Genomic DNA, 18,904 nt, shown 5'->3' on the forward strand with positions numbered 1-18,904 from the left:
AACTCAAACTTTTGAACAGTAGGTGTATAATTAACAATATAACAATATATTTCTGTGTTCTTATGTTTTTGCAAGTAAAAATTATTTTTCCCATTTATTTTCATTTCTTATTCAACAAATAAAACTTTTGTCAACTAAAATATTCATCAGTACATTTGTTGACAAGATTAGCATTTTTCCCCAACTTTTTTCAATCATATTTAATCAAAGAGAAAGCAAACAAGTAAATAAGATGTACCTGCTCTGAAAAGGCTGGGGAAATGTTCAAAAATGTACAGTGGCACATCCTACATTTTTGAAACGTTACCAGAACAAAAACAGATCTGTGTGAAGTTAGTGGGTTATTACGGTTCACTTCATTAACAGAACAAAGTGACAGGCACATTGTGCAGAAAGAGGTTTTATGTGAAAGGATATTCAACAGAAGAATAATGTGAGATTCAGCCACAAACTGTGCTTGACTGCTGCCGTGGATATAACTCTGAAAAAGACAGAAAAAAAATAAGATGACAAACAAGTAGACAATAGACCTTTCAAGTTCTGCTTTCACACAGCTGTATCACTACTATATCATGGCTCTATGATAAGCAGTGCTTTATTGTGTAGATCGTAATGCAAATGCATGAACACATATCATACACACACCACCACCACTCACTTTGCATTTAAAAGCAAATAAATAAATAAAATCATGATTCTTAGAAGGGAAAAGGTCAGATAGAAAAGCCAAAATACAAGGAAAAAAATCCATAAGGTCAAAGCAGATGCATGGAAAGATGAAGGAATAATCTAGGATAAAATCAAAAGAAAACTTAAGAATAAGTGACAAGAGTTTCAATGGGTCAATGAAAAGAGCACTGAAGCACTCTAACACATCAAGTCATAATGGCATCACTTGCTCTCTGGAGAAAAAAACACTCTAGATATAGCATAAACAAGACCTTCATTCATCTGTGCTAGATGAACAGTGCAGAGTTGATGCAGCTTCAATGAAAACCAGAAGTTTGCAGGCTTGAAAGCTTTCGAAAACTTCTCAGACTTCACATTTTGATAGATGAAATCTGTCAGTGAATTGCTTTAAAGAAAATCCAAAAACTGGTTGAACTAATTGTTTCATCATCAATAACATCAGAGACATTCCAAACTCCATGGAAATTCTTATTTTTCTGTGAAACACAAAAGGAGAAATTTTGCAGAATGTCCATGCTGCTCTTTTCCATCAAAATCACGTATTATATAACATAAAATAAACCCTGGGATGCATTGCAATTATTGTAAAGTCACGTGAATAGATTTGTTTGAAGAACAAACTGAAACTTAAGTCTAAATACATAATTTTGCGTTCGACAGGAAAGTAAAATCACACAGTTTGAAATATCTTGAGGGTAAAGCATTCTTTTAACAAAAAAAAGAAAAAGAAAAATCAGCCAGTGCACCATTTTTACATATAAAATCTAAAGCTTCAGAAATTAAAACTTTAGAAACACAACGTACTCTTTCTACTGAGGTTACATATTTAAATAGAGGGTAAAAGGCAATAATGTATTAGACTAACTTATAGTCTGAAAAACTAATTTCAAGGTGAGATGAACACATTATTTAACAACAATGTACACTATCTTATAGTTCAGGGGATTTATTTATTTATTTAGTCGTACAATCTCTAGGGACCACCTAGATACTATCACTGAAATATGTCAGTGAATTTCATTATTTTGAATGAAGCCTGAAGACATTCATGTATGCTTTGATCAAAATATATCTGACAGAAACCTTTGATATGATAGATTTGAGTAGAAATCACTACTGAAGACAAACTATTGAATGCGTTTTATGTTCAGTGTGACACTAAATAAAAAAGCCAATAGTCGACTTGAACGCAGCAATAAAGTATTGAAGAACTAAACACTGCCATCATCAGCTGTTGTCACTTGCAGCATTTCTTGTAGAGACAGAAAAAGAGAAAGATATGGGGGGATTGTGGAAAGGTGGGAGCCATTAAGAAGAAGATATGAGCAAATATGCCGGTGCATTTATCACTGTCATGTCACCTGTCGCCTCTGGGTTAACGCATCTGCTAACATTTAAACACAGCCATACTGCTGAATATTTTCATATCAAAGAAACCGCCATTTAGAAGCACTTTCAGCACTAACACAACTGTATTCTACTTAAGTATCTGACATCGGGCATTTGCAATTTAAAAACAGTCATTTGCTCCTTTTGAAAACATCCACAAGTATTTTTACTTATTCATTATTCACTCATTTTTTATTTATTTATAATTATTATTTTATTTATATATATTTGTTATATAAATATATTACATTTCATATTAAATATATATTTTATGTATTTAATATATTTCAAATATTTAATTTTTTTTATTAAATAATAAACAATCAAATAAACAATCAGTAATAAAACAATAATAATAAAAATTAATATATATATATTTTTTCATTAATTTCATAAAAAATTAAATAAACAATCAGTTTATAGCCTAAAAGGAATAGGTCTGAATAGTAATGAAAATTTACTGAAAATGAACTCACCCTCTGGCCATCCAAGATCAAGATGAGTTTGTTTCTTCATCAGAACAGATTTGGAGAAAAGTACCATTACATCACTTGCTCACCAGTCGATCCTCTGCTGTGAATGGGTGCCGTCAGAATGAGAGTCCAACCAACTGATAAAAACATCACAATAATGCACTAGTAATCCTCATGACTCCAGTCCACCAATTAACATCTTTTGGAGTGAAAAGACATGTGCTTGTAATAAAAAAATCCATCATTAAGATGCTTTTAGTTAGAAACCTCTATCCATCCTTTATCCATTATATTGCTTTCTCCAGTGAAGATGTTTTGTCTTGTATTAATTGGGAGAAAAACATGTACAGATCAAGCACTGTTTACAAGCAAAACGAGTTCTGAACAAATACTGTAGATATTAATGTGAGAGGACAACAGGTGATGGAACTTTTAACTGGAGGAAACGTTATTATGGACAGAAACAAAGTTAAACTGCTTCGATAACAGATTTGTTTCTTACAAATATTAAACTTTTAACTTCACAAGATGTTATTTGATGGACTGGAGTCTTTTGGATGACTTGTGGATCATTGTGATGTTTTTTATCAGTTGTTTGGACTCTAATTCTGACGGTACCCATTAACTACAGAGGATCCATTGATGATGAAGTAAATTTCTCCAAATCTGTTCCAAGGAATAAACAAATTACATTTTGGATGGACTGAGGGTGAGTACATTTTCAGAATATCTTGGGTGAACTTGAATATTACATTTGTATGTTCATTTAATACCTGCTAACAATAAAACAATGGCTTATTTAAATCACACATAAATTGATAGAGAGAACAAAAGATGTTTAAATACAAAACAATCGGAGAAATTAATGAAGAGGTGTAATAAACGAAGTGAGAGATTCAGTAGTTGTGAGGACAAGTGTTGGTATCATTGCGTGGGCAGATATCCTCATCACACTGTTCATTTATTCAGAGTTGACTTCTGCTCTGGGCTTTGAGGCAATGCTCTGAAGAGCAGATCCATTGAACCAATAGTGCACTGGGGTTACAGATGTCTACTTTACAGTCAGACTGACGTCACTATCCAATGAACCATCAAACATCATATTTAGTGATTTGAGTAGGAGCATACATGACTGAATATGATCATTACAGCCGCCTACATGCATTTGTTTTCAAAAGACATTATTTTTGACTCATGCTAAAAATTCAACTCCTACACTTTAAAAAGGAACTGTCTGTTAAATGAACATCCTGACCATGGAGGTTGTTTTAAACCCTGCCAATGTGAACAATTCTCTACAATTAGATGATTGCACTTGTTTTGATTTTAGCCTCTGTTCAATTAGCAAAATAAACAAAACAAGCTAAAAAAAATACCAGACTTCTCACTAGAAGATGGAGGCATTTGTATATTTTCTCTTGCAAATAAATAAAAAAATAAAATGAATTAATATTGAGTTATTTTAAGAGAACTAAGGATGATTTTATACAATGGTAAAATCAGCGCTATCACAAAATGTTCATTTTTCAATAATAACTTAACTAAGGATGAGGACACAATGGCCTACGAACACATCAATGTTGGTGGTGTGAAGCAAATGAGAAGCAATTAAAGATGTGCTGAGAATATCAAATGTAATAGAATATGAAGGAGGAACCACCCAAAAAAAAATAAAACTTTCTTGGCTTCACTCACACACACACACACACACACACACACACACAGTATATAATCCAACATACAGTATATAAAGGAATATTTGACGAACTCTATAGTGAGTCATTAGGTTTAGCCTTGAAATTCAAAAACAGAAACTCAGTCAAAATGCCTGGGGACACTTCAATAACGGTCTAATGGTACACTGGATTCTCAATAATGCCACTAATTTCCTCCAGAGAACAACAGACTGTACTGCCATCAGGAGAATGAATCAGCAGTCGTACTTTTGTAGTTAAAGGCATAAAGAAGTGCCAGCACTTCGTTCTGCTTTATCTTCCTCTGCTGAGTTCTTGAGAAGAGTGTTTCCCAGAATACTCATGTGTGACTAGTTTGTAAAAAAAGACTACTAGAGTTGATAATAATAATAGATTTAGTGTTTTGAATTACTCTTATTTTTTATTATTAATACAGACTGAGCAGTTAACATGAATTTGATCCAGAGACCCCCCCCCCCCCCCCCCCAAATAAAAAAGTCTAAAGGCCAATGCACACGGAGTCCAAAATTTTCATCCGAAATGTTTGCATGTTGAAAAATAAATACAACCTCACATTGTGTCAAACACGTTTACACACTGCTTCCGAAACTTACGTCCGTCATGTAAAAAAAACGGACCAAGTTTGATTTTCTGCGTTTTCGCATCCGTGGCAAGCATTTTGATAGGAAGGGATGAATAATGCGAAAAACGCAATCAAAAATTTTGGATCCAGTGTGCAAGGTCCTTAAGTCTTTGACACTTGGTATAAGCAACTGAAATTTAAAACAAATTAGCTAATTTGAAACTAAAATTAGATATTAACTGCTGCATTCAGATGCTTGCGTCAGGACTTAAGAAGCAGATCAGCCCAATTTATGAAAGAATGATACTTTTATTGATTTTGTGAACTGTATCAACTGATTCACTGCAAATATCTGACCTCACTGGTTCATGAACTGGGCATGGCAATTTTGCTCATCCACTCTCATGAACACAACAAGAAGAAATAGAGCAGATGTTAAGATTTTCGGTCAATATTTACTTACATTTTAGGCTATTCCTTAAAGACTGGGAAAATAACACAGAGGTAATATGAATCATGATGCTTTTGAGGTTCAATAAGGACACAAAAAGTCTCCATTCATTGTGCATGCATGGAAAACAACCAGTACCATTAATTTTTTGAAGACTTTTTTTTTTCTTCCACAGAAAAATAATAATAATAATAATAAAAATGTCATCCTGGTTTGGAACGACATGCTATTAAATCATGACAGAATTTTAATTTCTGGGTCAACTATCTCTTTAATCTCAGTTCAAGTGTCTACATGTCCCACATAGTTTGCCATGTCCCACATAAAATCCACCTGTAAGATGTCAAAATGTGCATAACTAGAGCTCAGAATTTAAATTCTAGAGTTTCAGATTCCCTGCGGTACATATGGAGAAGCAGAGGGAGCTTGATCAATAACTCCAGATAATTCTGCATGTAGAATGTTCAAATCAGAATGGATGTGCGCGAAACTCCTCAAGACAACCTGCTGCACAAGTCTTCCTGTGCATAGTGGTTCAATATTGTCCCAGCAATCACTTTGATTTGCATGGAGTTTCATCCGAGCACACTTTGAAGTTGTCTTATTGAAAAGCTCTTTATCTAGCTCAAATAATATGGATGCCTTTTTAGCATGCTCTTCCCAGTATGAAAGAACAAATTCTCATAATCAGTGACATAATAACATTTCCCTACGACTCAAGCAACTGTTCCCAATAAACAACATTACATATTTCATCACCATGGTTGTTTTTTTCGCCCTTTTCTTTTTTATTCCCTTCATTTTCCCCTCGAATGTCTTATTTTAATGCCGCTTTCAATCTGTGAAACAATGCAAACCTCTTATTCAAAAAGCCAGAGGAACATGCATAGCACATTAGGGCAATGACATAAATTCGAATTGCAAATTGCAGTTGTGCTCAATAGTCGCAATGAAAAATACCGTAATACTCTCTGCGGCCCTTCCAATTGATCTGATGAATTGAGCGTTATGTGTTCCCTTTTCTTAGACAGGAAAATACCTGCGGCTAAGTGTGAGTAGAGAGGAACAAGCTCAGTGCTCAGCACTATAATTGGACAATGAGAATATGTGTGATTATTCAATTAGGAAAACAAATCTTGCTACAAAGACCATGAACTTATCCATGCAAGCCTGTTTTTTTTTTTTTATATGATCTAGAATGATACGAAAAACCTCATGGAGTATAAAGAGGAATATCACATGGGGACAATTTGGACACATTCTGGATATATTTATACATAATAGTGTATAAATGAGATTTGGAGACTGATGTTGGAGACAATCATGGCTGACTGGATGCTGAAAATACCAGATTTTAATATGTCTTTGGGGTGTTGAACTGCCCTTCATAACAGATATTACATGAAGCCATTATGGATGTCTTTGTGTGAGCTTTGATGAGAAATCCATTTCCTTCCCTCCTGAGTAAAAGTGTATGAGATTCCTGTTTTCAGCCCTTGTACACTAACAATGCACACTATGGATTTTGGAGAAAGCCCTGCTGTTTAAATTTTTACATTTCACACTTAATTGCCATAGCGGACTCAACTGGCAACCCAAATTCTCCCACTGATAGATAATGTGTAATTTTTAACCGCAAGAGATACATTTTCTGTTCCAGGGACGCACAGTTGCCTAATAGTTTTGATGTAGTAACCTTTGCAAATCATTTGTTCCTGTTTTTTTCCCCTCACTGTTTTAAGGCTTCACTATTAAAGGTCAAAAGAACGAGTCAGTGATGGAGATAAATGAAAAGTCCCCAAAGCAGAAAAGAGGAAGAGAGGGGGAGATCATATAATAGGTAAAAAAAAAGTGGTTTGGGTTTAGAGAACAAGTGGGATATTAATTATACATTACTGCTTAAGTAGGACGTTCAGCAAAATTCACAAAGAACCCATTAATTTTCTGTCTATTTTTAATGATGCCAATGAGTATTTGCAAAACACAAAAGAACACTTTCATGAGACAGCAAAAAAAAAAAAAAATACTAACCTTATGAAGGTATTACAAAATACATGGTTAAAAAAAAAAGGAAAGTGAGAGATTATTAAAATAACTCTATCACCAGGCCAGGGCTCTTTAACTACTTTTTTTTTTTTCAGTGGCCAGATTATTATAATGAAAACTCAAGGGGAAGAAACTCTTTCAGAGATTAAACTTTTTCATTATTAGACCTTAGCACTTTTGCTGTGAGAAAGAGAACTTTAAAAACAAAACAAAACAAAAAAACACTTAATCCCATGTGTCTGTTTACATTAACAATTTAGGGTTACAGTTTTCAAATTAGGAAAATTTGGGAAGAACAAAGGTCTGAAAAAATAACCTTGAAAATACCAATCCACATGAGAGAAAATGGCTATAAAAATAATAGATAAAATGCACACTACTGTTCAAATGTTTGGGGTCAGTAGGATTAAACTGACCAAAAGTGACAAGACATTTATAATGTCACGAAAGATTTAATAAAAGCCATTCTTTTGAACCTCTATTTATAAAAATCCCAAAAAATAATAAAATAATCACAAATCGACAAAAAAAGCAGTACTGCTTTCAGTGTTTATAAAGAAAACTCTTTTCAGCATTAATAATAGTAATAAATGTAATATTATTTTTACTGTATTTTGATCAAATAAATCAGAATCAGAATGAACTTTATTGGCCAGGAATGTTTACACATACAAGGAATTTGTTATAGTGACAGAAGCTGTACAGTGCAACAGAAACACGGCAACAGGACAGGACACAGATAATAAAAGAATAATATACAAATAGGCAATGTACAAAATAGCAAAAACACAATATATAATATAGACAATTGTGTGTGTACAGGTCTGATATGTGCAAATTTGAAATGAAAAAAATTATGTATGTGTGGTGAATAAATAACGTATAATAGAGTTGAGTGTTCTACGTTTAGTGTCAAGTGTTCATGAGCTGGATTGCTTGAGGGAAGAAACTGTTTCTGTGTCTGGTCGTTCTGGTTCTCAGTGCTCTGTAGCGTCGACCAGACTGTAACAGTTCAAAGAGGGAGTGTGCTGGATGTGAGGGGTCCAGAGTGATTTTTCCAGCCCTTTTGCTCACTCTGGATAAGTACAGTTCTTGGAGAGTGGGAAGGGTTGTACCAATGATTCGCTCAGCAGTCCGGACTACCCTCCGTAGTCTTCTGAGGTCAGATTTGGTAGCTGAGCTGAACCAGACAGTTATTGAAGTGCAGAGGACGGATTCAATGATGGTGGATTAGAACTGTTTCAGCAAGTCCTGTGGCAGGTTGAACTTCCTCAGCTGATGAAGGAAGTACAACCTCTGCTGGGCCTTTTTCACAATGGACTCAATGTGTTTGTCCCACTTCAGGTCCTGAGAAATTGTGGTGCCCAGGAATCTGAATGACTCCACTGCAGTCACAGTGCTGTTCATGATGGTGAGTGGGGGGGCAGCAGGGGGGTTTCTCCTGAAGTCCACGATCATCTCCACAGTTTTGAGCTCCAGGTTGTTAAGACTGCACCAGACAGCCAGCTCCTTAACCTCCTGTCTGTAAGCAGACTCGTCACCGTCCTGGATGAGGCCGATCAGTGTGGTGTCATCTGCAAACTTAAGGAGCTTGACAGAAGGGTCTTTAGATGTGCAGTCATTGGTGTAGAGGGAGAAGAGCAGTGGGGAGAGAACGCAGCCCTGAGGAGCTCCAGTGCTGATGGTGCGGGTGCTGGATGAGAATTTTCCCAGCCTCACTAGCTGCTGCCTGTCTGTCAGGAAGCTGTTGATCCACTGACAGACAGAGATGGGGATGGAGAGCTGTGTCAGTTTATTCTGAAGGGATGATGGTGTTAATAGCGGAGCTGAAGTCTACAAACAGGATCCTCACATAAGTCCCTGGTCAGTCCAGATGCTGCAGGATGAAGTGCAGTCCCATGTTGACTGCATCAAACTGCAGGGGGTCCAGTAAGGGTCCAGTAGAGGCCTTCACACAGACAAAACCAGTCTTTCAAGTGATTTCATAGCCACAGACGTTAGAGCCACAGGTCTGTAGTCAGTAAGTCCAGTAATTTTGGGTTTCTTTGCAATGGGGACAATGGGGGAGCATTTGAAGCATGAGGGGACTTCGCACAGCTCCAGTGATCTGTTGAAGATCTGTGTGAAGAGGGGGCCAGCTGGTCAGCACAGATTTTTAGGAAGGCTGGTGACACACCGTCTGGGCCTGGTGCTTTCCTTCTTTTGTTCTTTCTGAAGACCTGGCGCACATCATCTTCACTGAGCTGAATTGCAGATGTGGGGAAGAGGGGGGTTGCTGGAGGTGTGAATGGTTGTTCAGAGCGGGTGTGGGGTGTTTTTTCAAACCTGCAGTAGAACTCTGGAGAATCAACAACTGGCAGACGATCTGAATGAGTGTCTTTGAATGACCCCCAGATGGTGTCTTGTAACTGGTGATATCTTTCATACCTTTCCACACTGAAGCAGAATCACCGGAAGAGAATTTGTTCCTTAGCTTGTCAGAATAATTCCTCTTTGCCAGTCTGATCTCATTTTCCAGTGTGTATTTGGCCTGTTTATACAAGACTTTATCCCCCTTTCTGTAAGCATCTTCTTTGGCCTGACGGAGCGGTCTGAGTTTTGCAGTGAACCATGGTTTGTCGTTGTTGTAAGTTAGATGAGTCTTGGTAGGAATGCACATATCCTCACAAAAACTGATATAAGATGTTACAGTCTCTGTGAGCTCGTCCAGATTCAGCAGCAGCTTCAAAAGCAGTCCAATCAGTGAGAGAGAAACAGGCTTGTAAATCCTGCTCTGTTTCATTAGTCCATCTTTTAACAGTTCTTAATACAGGTTTTGTAGATTTAAGTTTCTGCCTGTAGGTCGGTATGAGATGAACCAAACAGTGATCAGAGAGTCCTAAAGCTGGTCGTGGGACAGAGTGATATGCGTCCTTTATCGCTGTGTAGTGATCCAATATATTACTGTCTCTGGTGGGACATGTGATGTGCTGTCTGTATTTTGGCAGTTCGTGGGAGAGATTTGCTTTATTAAAGTCCCCGAGAATTATTAAAACAGATGTTTTTGTTCTGTGTCTGTGATCAGATCAACGAGTTTCTGTAAAGTTTCCACGGCGAATAGATGGCTTGCAGTTAATGGAGAGTGTTTCTAGATCAGAGCAGCACATCTTCTTTAACACAGTTACATCTGTACACCACCTCTCATTGATGTAAAAGCAAGTCCCGCCGCCACGCGATTTCTCTATTGATTCTGCGTCGCGATCTGCTCTAATCAGCTGGAAATTAGCTAGATGTAGCACGGTATGTCGCCATTCAGCCAGGTTTCCGTCAAACACAGAGTGAAGTGAAGTGCAGTGACATACTGCCAAGTATGGTGACCCATACTCGGAATTCATGCTCTGCATTTAACCCATCCAACATGCACACACACAGCAGTGAACACACACACACTGTGAACACACACTGTGAACACACACCCGCAGCAGTGGGCAGCCATTTATGCTGCGGCGCCTGGGGAGGAGTTGGGGGTTCGGTGCCTTGCTCAAGGGCACCTCAGTCGTGGTATTGAGGGTGGAGAGAGCTCTGGACATTCACTCCCCCCACCTACAATCCCTGCCGGCCCGAGACTTGAACCTGCAACCTTTGGATTATGAGTCCGACTATCTAACCATTAGAGCAGCAGTTAGAAAAATCCTTGTTTGTCGGGGAGAGCAGAAGGAGTTAGGCCGTTTTGTTGGGTAGAGAGCAGAGATTCGCTAGATGGATTCTAGGCAACGCTGTTCTAAATCCGCACTGACGAAGCTTCACGAGCGCGCCGGCTCGCTTCCCCCGTCTGCGCGTCCTGAAGCATTTGACCAGAGCTACGGCTCTGCCAACTACAATGTCCAGCAAAATGTCAAAAACCTGTAAAAGATTTTGTGGTGTGCTCTGCCGAATGTTCACCAGGTCATCCCTGGTAAAACTGATTGTGTTTGAGAAGCAAAAAACAGGAAAAACAAACAAAAACAGTACAAACACTGAAGAGAAAAGCCATCCGCGCGCGCCATCTTTATCTTCTAAATCTTGGTGAGCATAAGGTGATTCTTTCATGATGTAACAGACCTTAAATAATACAGAACTGCCACTTCACACTTAAGAAGAGGTGAAAAAGCAAACATTTTTGTTATTTCTTTCTTGAACTAAAACTTTGGCTCTGTTCTCATCATTAATTTCTCTGTCTTGAATTAGACACTGTGTCATCATTTGTCTGCATTTGCATAAATTTAATTGGATAAAACAAGATGGAATATAATGCGTCTGGTTCTTGCCTGTAACACTACAGCTGAACTGTGGACAGGAAAAAAAAAGCTTAAACACACTCTGAATATGTACCACGATCCATCGCTAAGATTTGTGCAGGTGCACCCTGGTGTATCAGGCAGTGCAGCGATTATCAAAATCAATTGGAAGGCTGTATTAAAATGATTAACGGGGTGTGTTTGGCCATGGGCAGCCAGCTAAAGAGCCCTTACATAGGCAGTTGAGTCCTTCCTTTTTGAGTGTGTGCGTTTTGTTTGCTAAATAGCCCCTGAAAAGGTCAAGGTATTTTTTTAGACATTTCATGCATCATCAGTTTCGTATCATTGCTTAAATTGTGCCAACAACTGAAGCATTCGCTCAAACGCAGTGGCCATTTTCTTCCCTTAGTAGTTCATAAAAAAAATAAATAAACACTTGCTAGGATGCAAAATCCAGTCACTCAGGTCTAAATGCACAGTATGTAGCTGGGAGCATCTATCAGGCTTTTGAGGAACTTTGCGGTTTCTGCAGGCAGATTGAATTTTTAGTCAGTGTGGGAGCAACCTTTCATTACCCCTACACTGTCATCAAGCATTACGTCTCCACTCACTCAAGTGTTGGTGATGCGCTGGCCCTGCAGTGGCTCAGTGTTGGCATCACCATTACTTTAGTCCCCCTGAGGCCTGTCACTCCTTTCAATGAGTTTTAGTCTGGTTTTAAGACACTTTTGTTTTAAACGAGTGGGTCGTATGGGTGTATATTGTTGATGGTGGATTTAATGTGTTGACAATTCGCTCTAGGACATTTCCAAATTAAGAGTACAAGGTGTCCCGTACAGTATGTCGTGTAAATTGTGTTCCAGACGATGCTGTGCGAACGGTAGATGAAATGAGCTCTCTTTTTGGGGTGGAGTGGTTTTCATTCAGATCAATTTGTCTGGAGCGCAAGCTCATCAGCGGGCTGCTCTGAGAGCCACTTGGATACAGGCTGGCCGACAGCCAGAGAACCAGCCGCATACTATGAAGGGAACGGAAACAGTTCTTATGACGGTGTAAATATTTGCTCTGACAATCATTCAAATTGATTACACTTCATTATTACAGAAATAGTTCACTTAGAAATTGTTATTCTGTAATCATTTAATTGCCCTCATGTTGTTAAAAGCTTGTTTGGAGTTTTTTTTTCTGTAAAACAAAAGGTAAGTTTTGAAAAAAATTGATCAATTGAGATTGTGAATATATCATTCAAATCTGGATCAAGTGATTATTGACAACATCCAAATATAAATAATCATCATCAAATAATCATGTACCAATGCACCAACATATGCAAGGCTGGAAATCATCACATTTGATCTGTTTTCTCAAACATATGATTTGGCACAGAAATTATATGGAACAATGGGTAATACTTTATTTTGATAGTCCACTTTAGACATTCTACTAACAGTAAGTAACTTTGCAACTACATGTAAGCATCAGTGATAATTAGCAGACTGTCTACTTAATATCTTCTAACACTTTATTTTGATGGATCCACAACATACAACATACTGACTAACAGAAGCTTTGCAAGTATGTGTCAACTTATTCTTCTATCCATAAACCTAACTTAACAGTCTACACTGAGAGGTAGTAGAGATGTAGTAGCAAATTAATGAGAATTAGTTGACATGTAGTTGCATAGTCCACTTTAGACATTCTACTAACTGTAAGTAACTATCAAAATAAAGTGGAACCAAAAAAAATTATAGCACACACACACACACAGTAGGGTAGTATGTAGTATATGTATGGGTAGCTGACAAATAAAAATTGGACTGTGTCCTATGGTGTGACAGCAAAAATGTAGAAAAAAAATAAATAATTGACATACAAACAACATGAGAATGTATCTTCATTCTTAGAGTTACAAATAGCATGAGAGAGATTTATCTTCAATGTTAGTTTAAAAAAGTTAGTTTTTACATTTTTCTGTTACACCATAGGACACATTGATATGTCTATCCATATATACACACACACATAAAAAGTGAAAGGACATACGGCCAAGGATGGTGACCCATACTCGGAATTCGTGCTCTGCATTTATCCCATCCAAAGTGCACACACACACAGCAGTGAACACACACACACCGTGAACACACAGTGTTCATAAATGCTGCGGCGCCCAGGGAGCAGTTGGGGGTTCGGTGCCTTGCTCAAGGGCACCTCAGTCTGTACATTCACTTCCCACCTACAGTCCCTGCCGGCCCGAGATTCGAACCCGCAACCTTTTGATTACGAGTCCGACTCTCTAACCTTTAGGCCACGACTTCCTTATAAACACACACACACACACGTGTATATATGTGTGTGTGGTTTATGCGGACACAAATTTGTATAATGACATGGGTATGACAGAGGTATTACGATATGAAGGTGGTTTATGAGGACACTGCCTATGTCCCCGTAATTCAAAAGGCTTAAAAAAAAAAAATACTAAATGGTGTTTTTTTGAAAATCTAAAAATGCACAAAGTCTCCTGTGAGGGCTAAGTTTAGGTGTAGGGTTGGGGTAGGACAATAGCACACACAGTTTGTTCAGTATAAAAACCATTACGCCTATGGAGAGTCCCCATAAACCACAAAAACCAACATGCGTGTGTGTGTGTGTGTGTATGTAAGTATGTATGTATGTTTTCCATCACACCATAAGACACATTGATACGTCAACCATCCATCCATCCATCCATCTACAGTCATAGCCAAAAATATCAGCACCATTGGTAAATATGATCAAAGTGAAAACTAATCTGCATTGTTAATCCTTTTTTTCCATTACTTAAAAAAAAAAAAAAAAAAAAAAAAATCAAAAATCCAACCTTTCATTGGATAAGAATTTAACATGGGGGGCAACTATCATTATATCATCATTTTCTCAAATACACGTTGGACACAATTATTGGCACCCCTAGAAATTCTTATGAGTAAAATATCTATAAATATGAAGTATATTCCCAGTCATATTCACAATTTTAGACACTCCAGGGTGATTATGAACACAAAATTATCCAGCCATGGCTTCCTGTTTCACAGAAATATAAATAGGAGGGAAAACAAAGCCCAAATTCCCTTAATCATCCATCACAATGAGAAAAAAAACAAATAATATATTTCTGATGTGCAGCAAAAATAATTGAGCTTCACAAATTAGTGAAGTGGCTTTAAGAAAAGAGATAGAGCAGTGAAAATTCCCATTTCCACCATCAGGGCAATAATTAAGAATTTCCAAATCAACAGAAAATGTTACAAAACTGCCTGGAAGAGGACGTGTCTCTATATCGTCCTAATGCTCGGTGAAAAGGAGAGTTTGAGTGGCTAAAGACTCTCCAAGCACCACAGCTGGAGAATTGCAGAAAATAGTTGAGTCTCGGGGTCAGAAAACCTTAAAAAAAAAGTGTGTCAAACAGCACCTACATCACCACATGTTGTTTGGGAGGATATCAAGAAAAATTCTCCTAGCTCATCCAAAAACAAACTCCAGCATATTCAGTTATCAGACACGACTGGAACTTCAAATGGGACTGGCTTCTATGGTCAGATGAAACTAAAAAATTAGCTTTTTAGCAACAAACACTCAAGATGGGTTTGGTGAACACAGGGATAAAAAGTACCCCATGTGTACAATGAAATATACTGCTGTATTTTTGATGTTGTGGGCCTATATTTCTGCTGGACATCTTGTTTAGACACATGGTATCTTCTTCAAATACCAACAGATAAAAAAATCAATAAGTGACTGACTCTGTTAGAAATCTTATAATGGGCCATGTTTGGATCAAAAATGGGCCACTGAGCACAAAACCAAGCTTCTGCTATGGCCATTCTAGTCCTCTGACCTGAACCCTATAGAAAATGAGTGAGGTGAACTGAAGAGAAGAAGCACTGTCATGGAGCTGGGAATCTGAAGGATCTGGAGTGATTCTGGATGAAGGAATGGTCTCTGATCTCTTGTCAGGTGTTCTCTAACCTCACCAGGCATCATGTGTATATGTATATGTATATATATCAATATATAACACTGACTCAAATATTCGAAGACATAAAAAAACATGACATTAGGATGAATGCAAAATGAATGCAAAACGTTATGATTACTATAAAAACGTGAGACACAATGCAGTTAAGAAAATGAAATGCAAAAACACATTGTGTGTAACCTTAGTCCTTATTCTGTCCTTCATGCACAACGCAAGAACATTCGAATGCATCTACTCCCTCCAACACTGATGCTTACATAATCAACACATAATCAGGATATTCAAAACACTTGTAAACAGTCATCCGGTCTTTCTCTACCGTTTTCAGACCAGTTGGTTGTGGCAGGGCAAACAGCCTATCAGAGTGTCTAAAATAAGCCTGCCTGCCAGCACAAGTTAGAGAAAGAGTTTTCAAGCTTGTCAAAAGAATTCTCAAGCTTATGGACAGCAAGATATCGAAAACTCCTGCAGCCAACGGCAACCCTTCAGCACAACCGTGTGGTGCCTAAGAAGCTCAGGAAAGAGCTGCTCTGCACGGAGGAAGACAGGATGAGAATGTGCTGATTTCATCATATAGGGCAAGCCATTAGACGCTCAGACCAGCTGAGGCATCCAGGTTAGACAGAAACAAATCAGTCCCTTCCTGCATACTACTGCTACAAGCATGATTACTTTACTGCTTCATAATGATTGACTACAAGCTAATTGCTACAGTTAATAAACAATTTGGAATATTGTAACTATCACTTAATTGACACTTAATGACTTTTGTGAGGTTTAGCTGATTAGCATGGTACAGTGCCCCTGGAGGTACATACCGTAACTACAACTTATGGGGGCACAAAGCATCTTTCTCCATTAAAAAACAGCTTTGCATTCAGATTTGCAAGAATAATAAATCACAGATCTCATGATATTATAATAATTTTTTTGCCACCCCAATCCTCCATTTTTTTTTTTTCCTGGAGTGAAACAGACTTAAATGACTTAAAGAAATAATCTGGGCTCAATACAATTTAAGATGAAACTGACAGAAAAACGACCGTTTCATCTCGTTCCTGGAAAAAAAAAAAAAAACTTTAGAAGATGACTTTGAAAGGAGAAATGTGAAGCTTATAATTTAATGAAAGCGCTTATATTCTTACATTAAACCTCGAGTATTACTTGAGCTGAATAACAAGCTGTTCTTGTAATTCTAATTCATTTTGGGGTTTTATGTGTACACTGTGATAGTAATAAAGTTGTAAAATTGGATAATTTGGATAATTTTAGACAGAAGAGGTTAATAAGCAAGTTTTCACACTTAAATCATGATAACATCCATATGGTTTATGTTTATGACTTTGGAATAAGTTAGTACTCTCACATTTATGGACCCATTTACTTTGACTGCATGTACCTCAATTGAACACTTCCTTACTATTTTTCATACAGTAGCATCTCTACCTCAAGCCGTGCCTTAATGTTTTAAAAATCACTACAATGCCTCAAAATAAAAGTTATATATAGACCACCTATTGTCCACACCATGCTTCTGGTTTCTGGATAGAAACAGACCACACCACACACCATGGAAATGGATGAATGTCAATAATAAAAAAGGTTTTATTGGAAACCGACCAGCTGCGAGAGGTCACAGTAGCAGACAGTCTGGAGTCTTCTGGACTGGATCTGACTGACAGCTTGAGCTGATACCAATGGAGAATCAACAATGAGACAAAAAAAATGAAACTTGATGCCTTCCAAATAGGTAACACACATACCGGGGCTGCTTATTTAGAAAAAAGAACCTTTACTACAAGTATTTTGTGTTTATTTACGGGCAGCATTCATTAGCTGCCTCAAATAAAATGGGAAAAGTTAACCATAAAAACTTCTTCAGACAGAAGGTCCTTCTGGCAAAATGGAAGATTGGCATCAATGTGATTAATTTGCAGTTAATCGGCCTTTCCTTCTCCTGTTTGTTATTTTCCTTTTGGCTTTCTTTATTATTATTCTCTGCAGGTCTCTTATTTCAGCTGTAATTAAAGCTCCCATTTGCTATACAGATTCATTTTTATTGCTACACTCCCTCTGCATCAGTGAGTACAGAGAAGAAAAAAAAAAAAAAAAAACGTTGTCAGGATGAGATCTTGAAAAATCTCTGCCTCAAGTGCAACATTTATTTAATGCATCAGTTCACAGTTCAATCCGGTTAATAAAGACTCCCCAGCATAGTTGCATCCAAGCTAAAAGCCTAAATATTTGCGGAGACGGAATAAAAGTGTCACGTATCCTGTGGGTGTGCCCTGGTTGGCCACCAGATGTCACTGTCTTGTCTGAGCACATGGGTTTGTGTTGTGATTGTTCCATGTGTTCCCCCGGTTGATTGTTGACCCCGCCCTCCTTGTTATTCCCTAATTGTCTCAGCGTGTACACCTGGTGCTTCCTCGTTTGTCTCCTTTAAATGATCCTGGTGTTTGCAGTCCTGTTCGGCCACGTTGTCTAATGTGATGTGCAGTAAGTCCTGTGTGTTTCTAGATCCTGATCGTTGTATTGCTTAGTCTGCCTGTTTTTCCCCTCGGGGGAATTTATGTTGTGTTTTTGTTTCTTTTATAATTAAACCACCATTTCCCTGCACTTGAGTTCTCGCTTCATTTCACTGCACGTATCATGACAGAACGTGGCCGACTTTGAGAACTCAGCGGGGAATGGATCCACACCATCCTCCAGCCGCTAACGTGAGGAACCCTCGCTACTCACGGATCCTCCAGGTCAGGACGCTGCGATCCCTCCGTCAGAGGGGCACTGACGTGAGGAGATTTGCCCTGACGTTCTGTGAGGCAGCAGAGGGTTTGGGCTACAACGATGCGGCTCTCAAAGACTTTTTTAACCTGGCCCTGGAGGAGCCCCTCGATGAGGAGTGGATGAGGGGGCTGGACCTATTGACTTTTGGGGAGTTTGTGGAGTTTTTGACGCTTCTCCAAGTGGCGGTGCCCGCTCACAGCGCTCCCGAGGCTGCGGTGCCCGCTCACAGCGCTCCCGAGGCGGCGGTGCCCGCTCACAGCGCTCCCGAGGCGGCGGTGCCCGCTCACAGCGCTCCCGAGGCGGCGGTGCCCGCTCACAGCGCTCCCGAGGCGGCGGTGCCCGCTCACAGCGCTCCCGAGGCGGCGGTGCCCGCTCACAATCCCCTAGTGGTGGCCGAGGATGCCGCAGCGGCGCCCCGCTCCCGGAGACGGAGGAAGAGGCGGAGGAAGGCCTTCTCCGTCCCACAAGGCCAGGAGGCTACCCAGGAGCTCACTGCTGGCCAGGAGGTCGTGCC

At 38.7% G+C, this 18,904-nt stretch overlaps 1 protein-coding gene across 2 annotated transcripts in view; it reads right to left on the minus strand.

Annotated features, from left to right (window-relative positions):
- Window positions 1–18,904, minus strand: part of LOC306874418 (dolichyl-diphosphooligosaccharide--protein glycosyltransferase subunit TUSC3) — an 82,951-nt gene that overhangs the window by 11,945 nt on the left and 52,102 nt on the right. The window contains exon 7 of one of the 2 annotated variants that reach the window (XM_079424454.1): window positions 416–481. In XM_079424454.1, the coding sequence (XP_079280580.1) occupies window positions 416–481 (66 nt within the window). Of the gene's footprint in view, window positions 1–112; window positions 482–18,904 lie in introns of those variants that run through there. The other variant, XM_079424453.1, reaches the window with a different exon arrangement.

The sequence above is a fragment of the Barbus barbus genome (genome assembly GCF_936440315.1).
Source record: "Barbus barbus genome assembly, chromosome: 8".
Taxonomy (NCBI): Eukaryota; Metazoa; Chordata; class Actinopteri; order Cypriniformes; family Cyprinidae; genus Barbus; species Barbus barbus.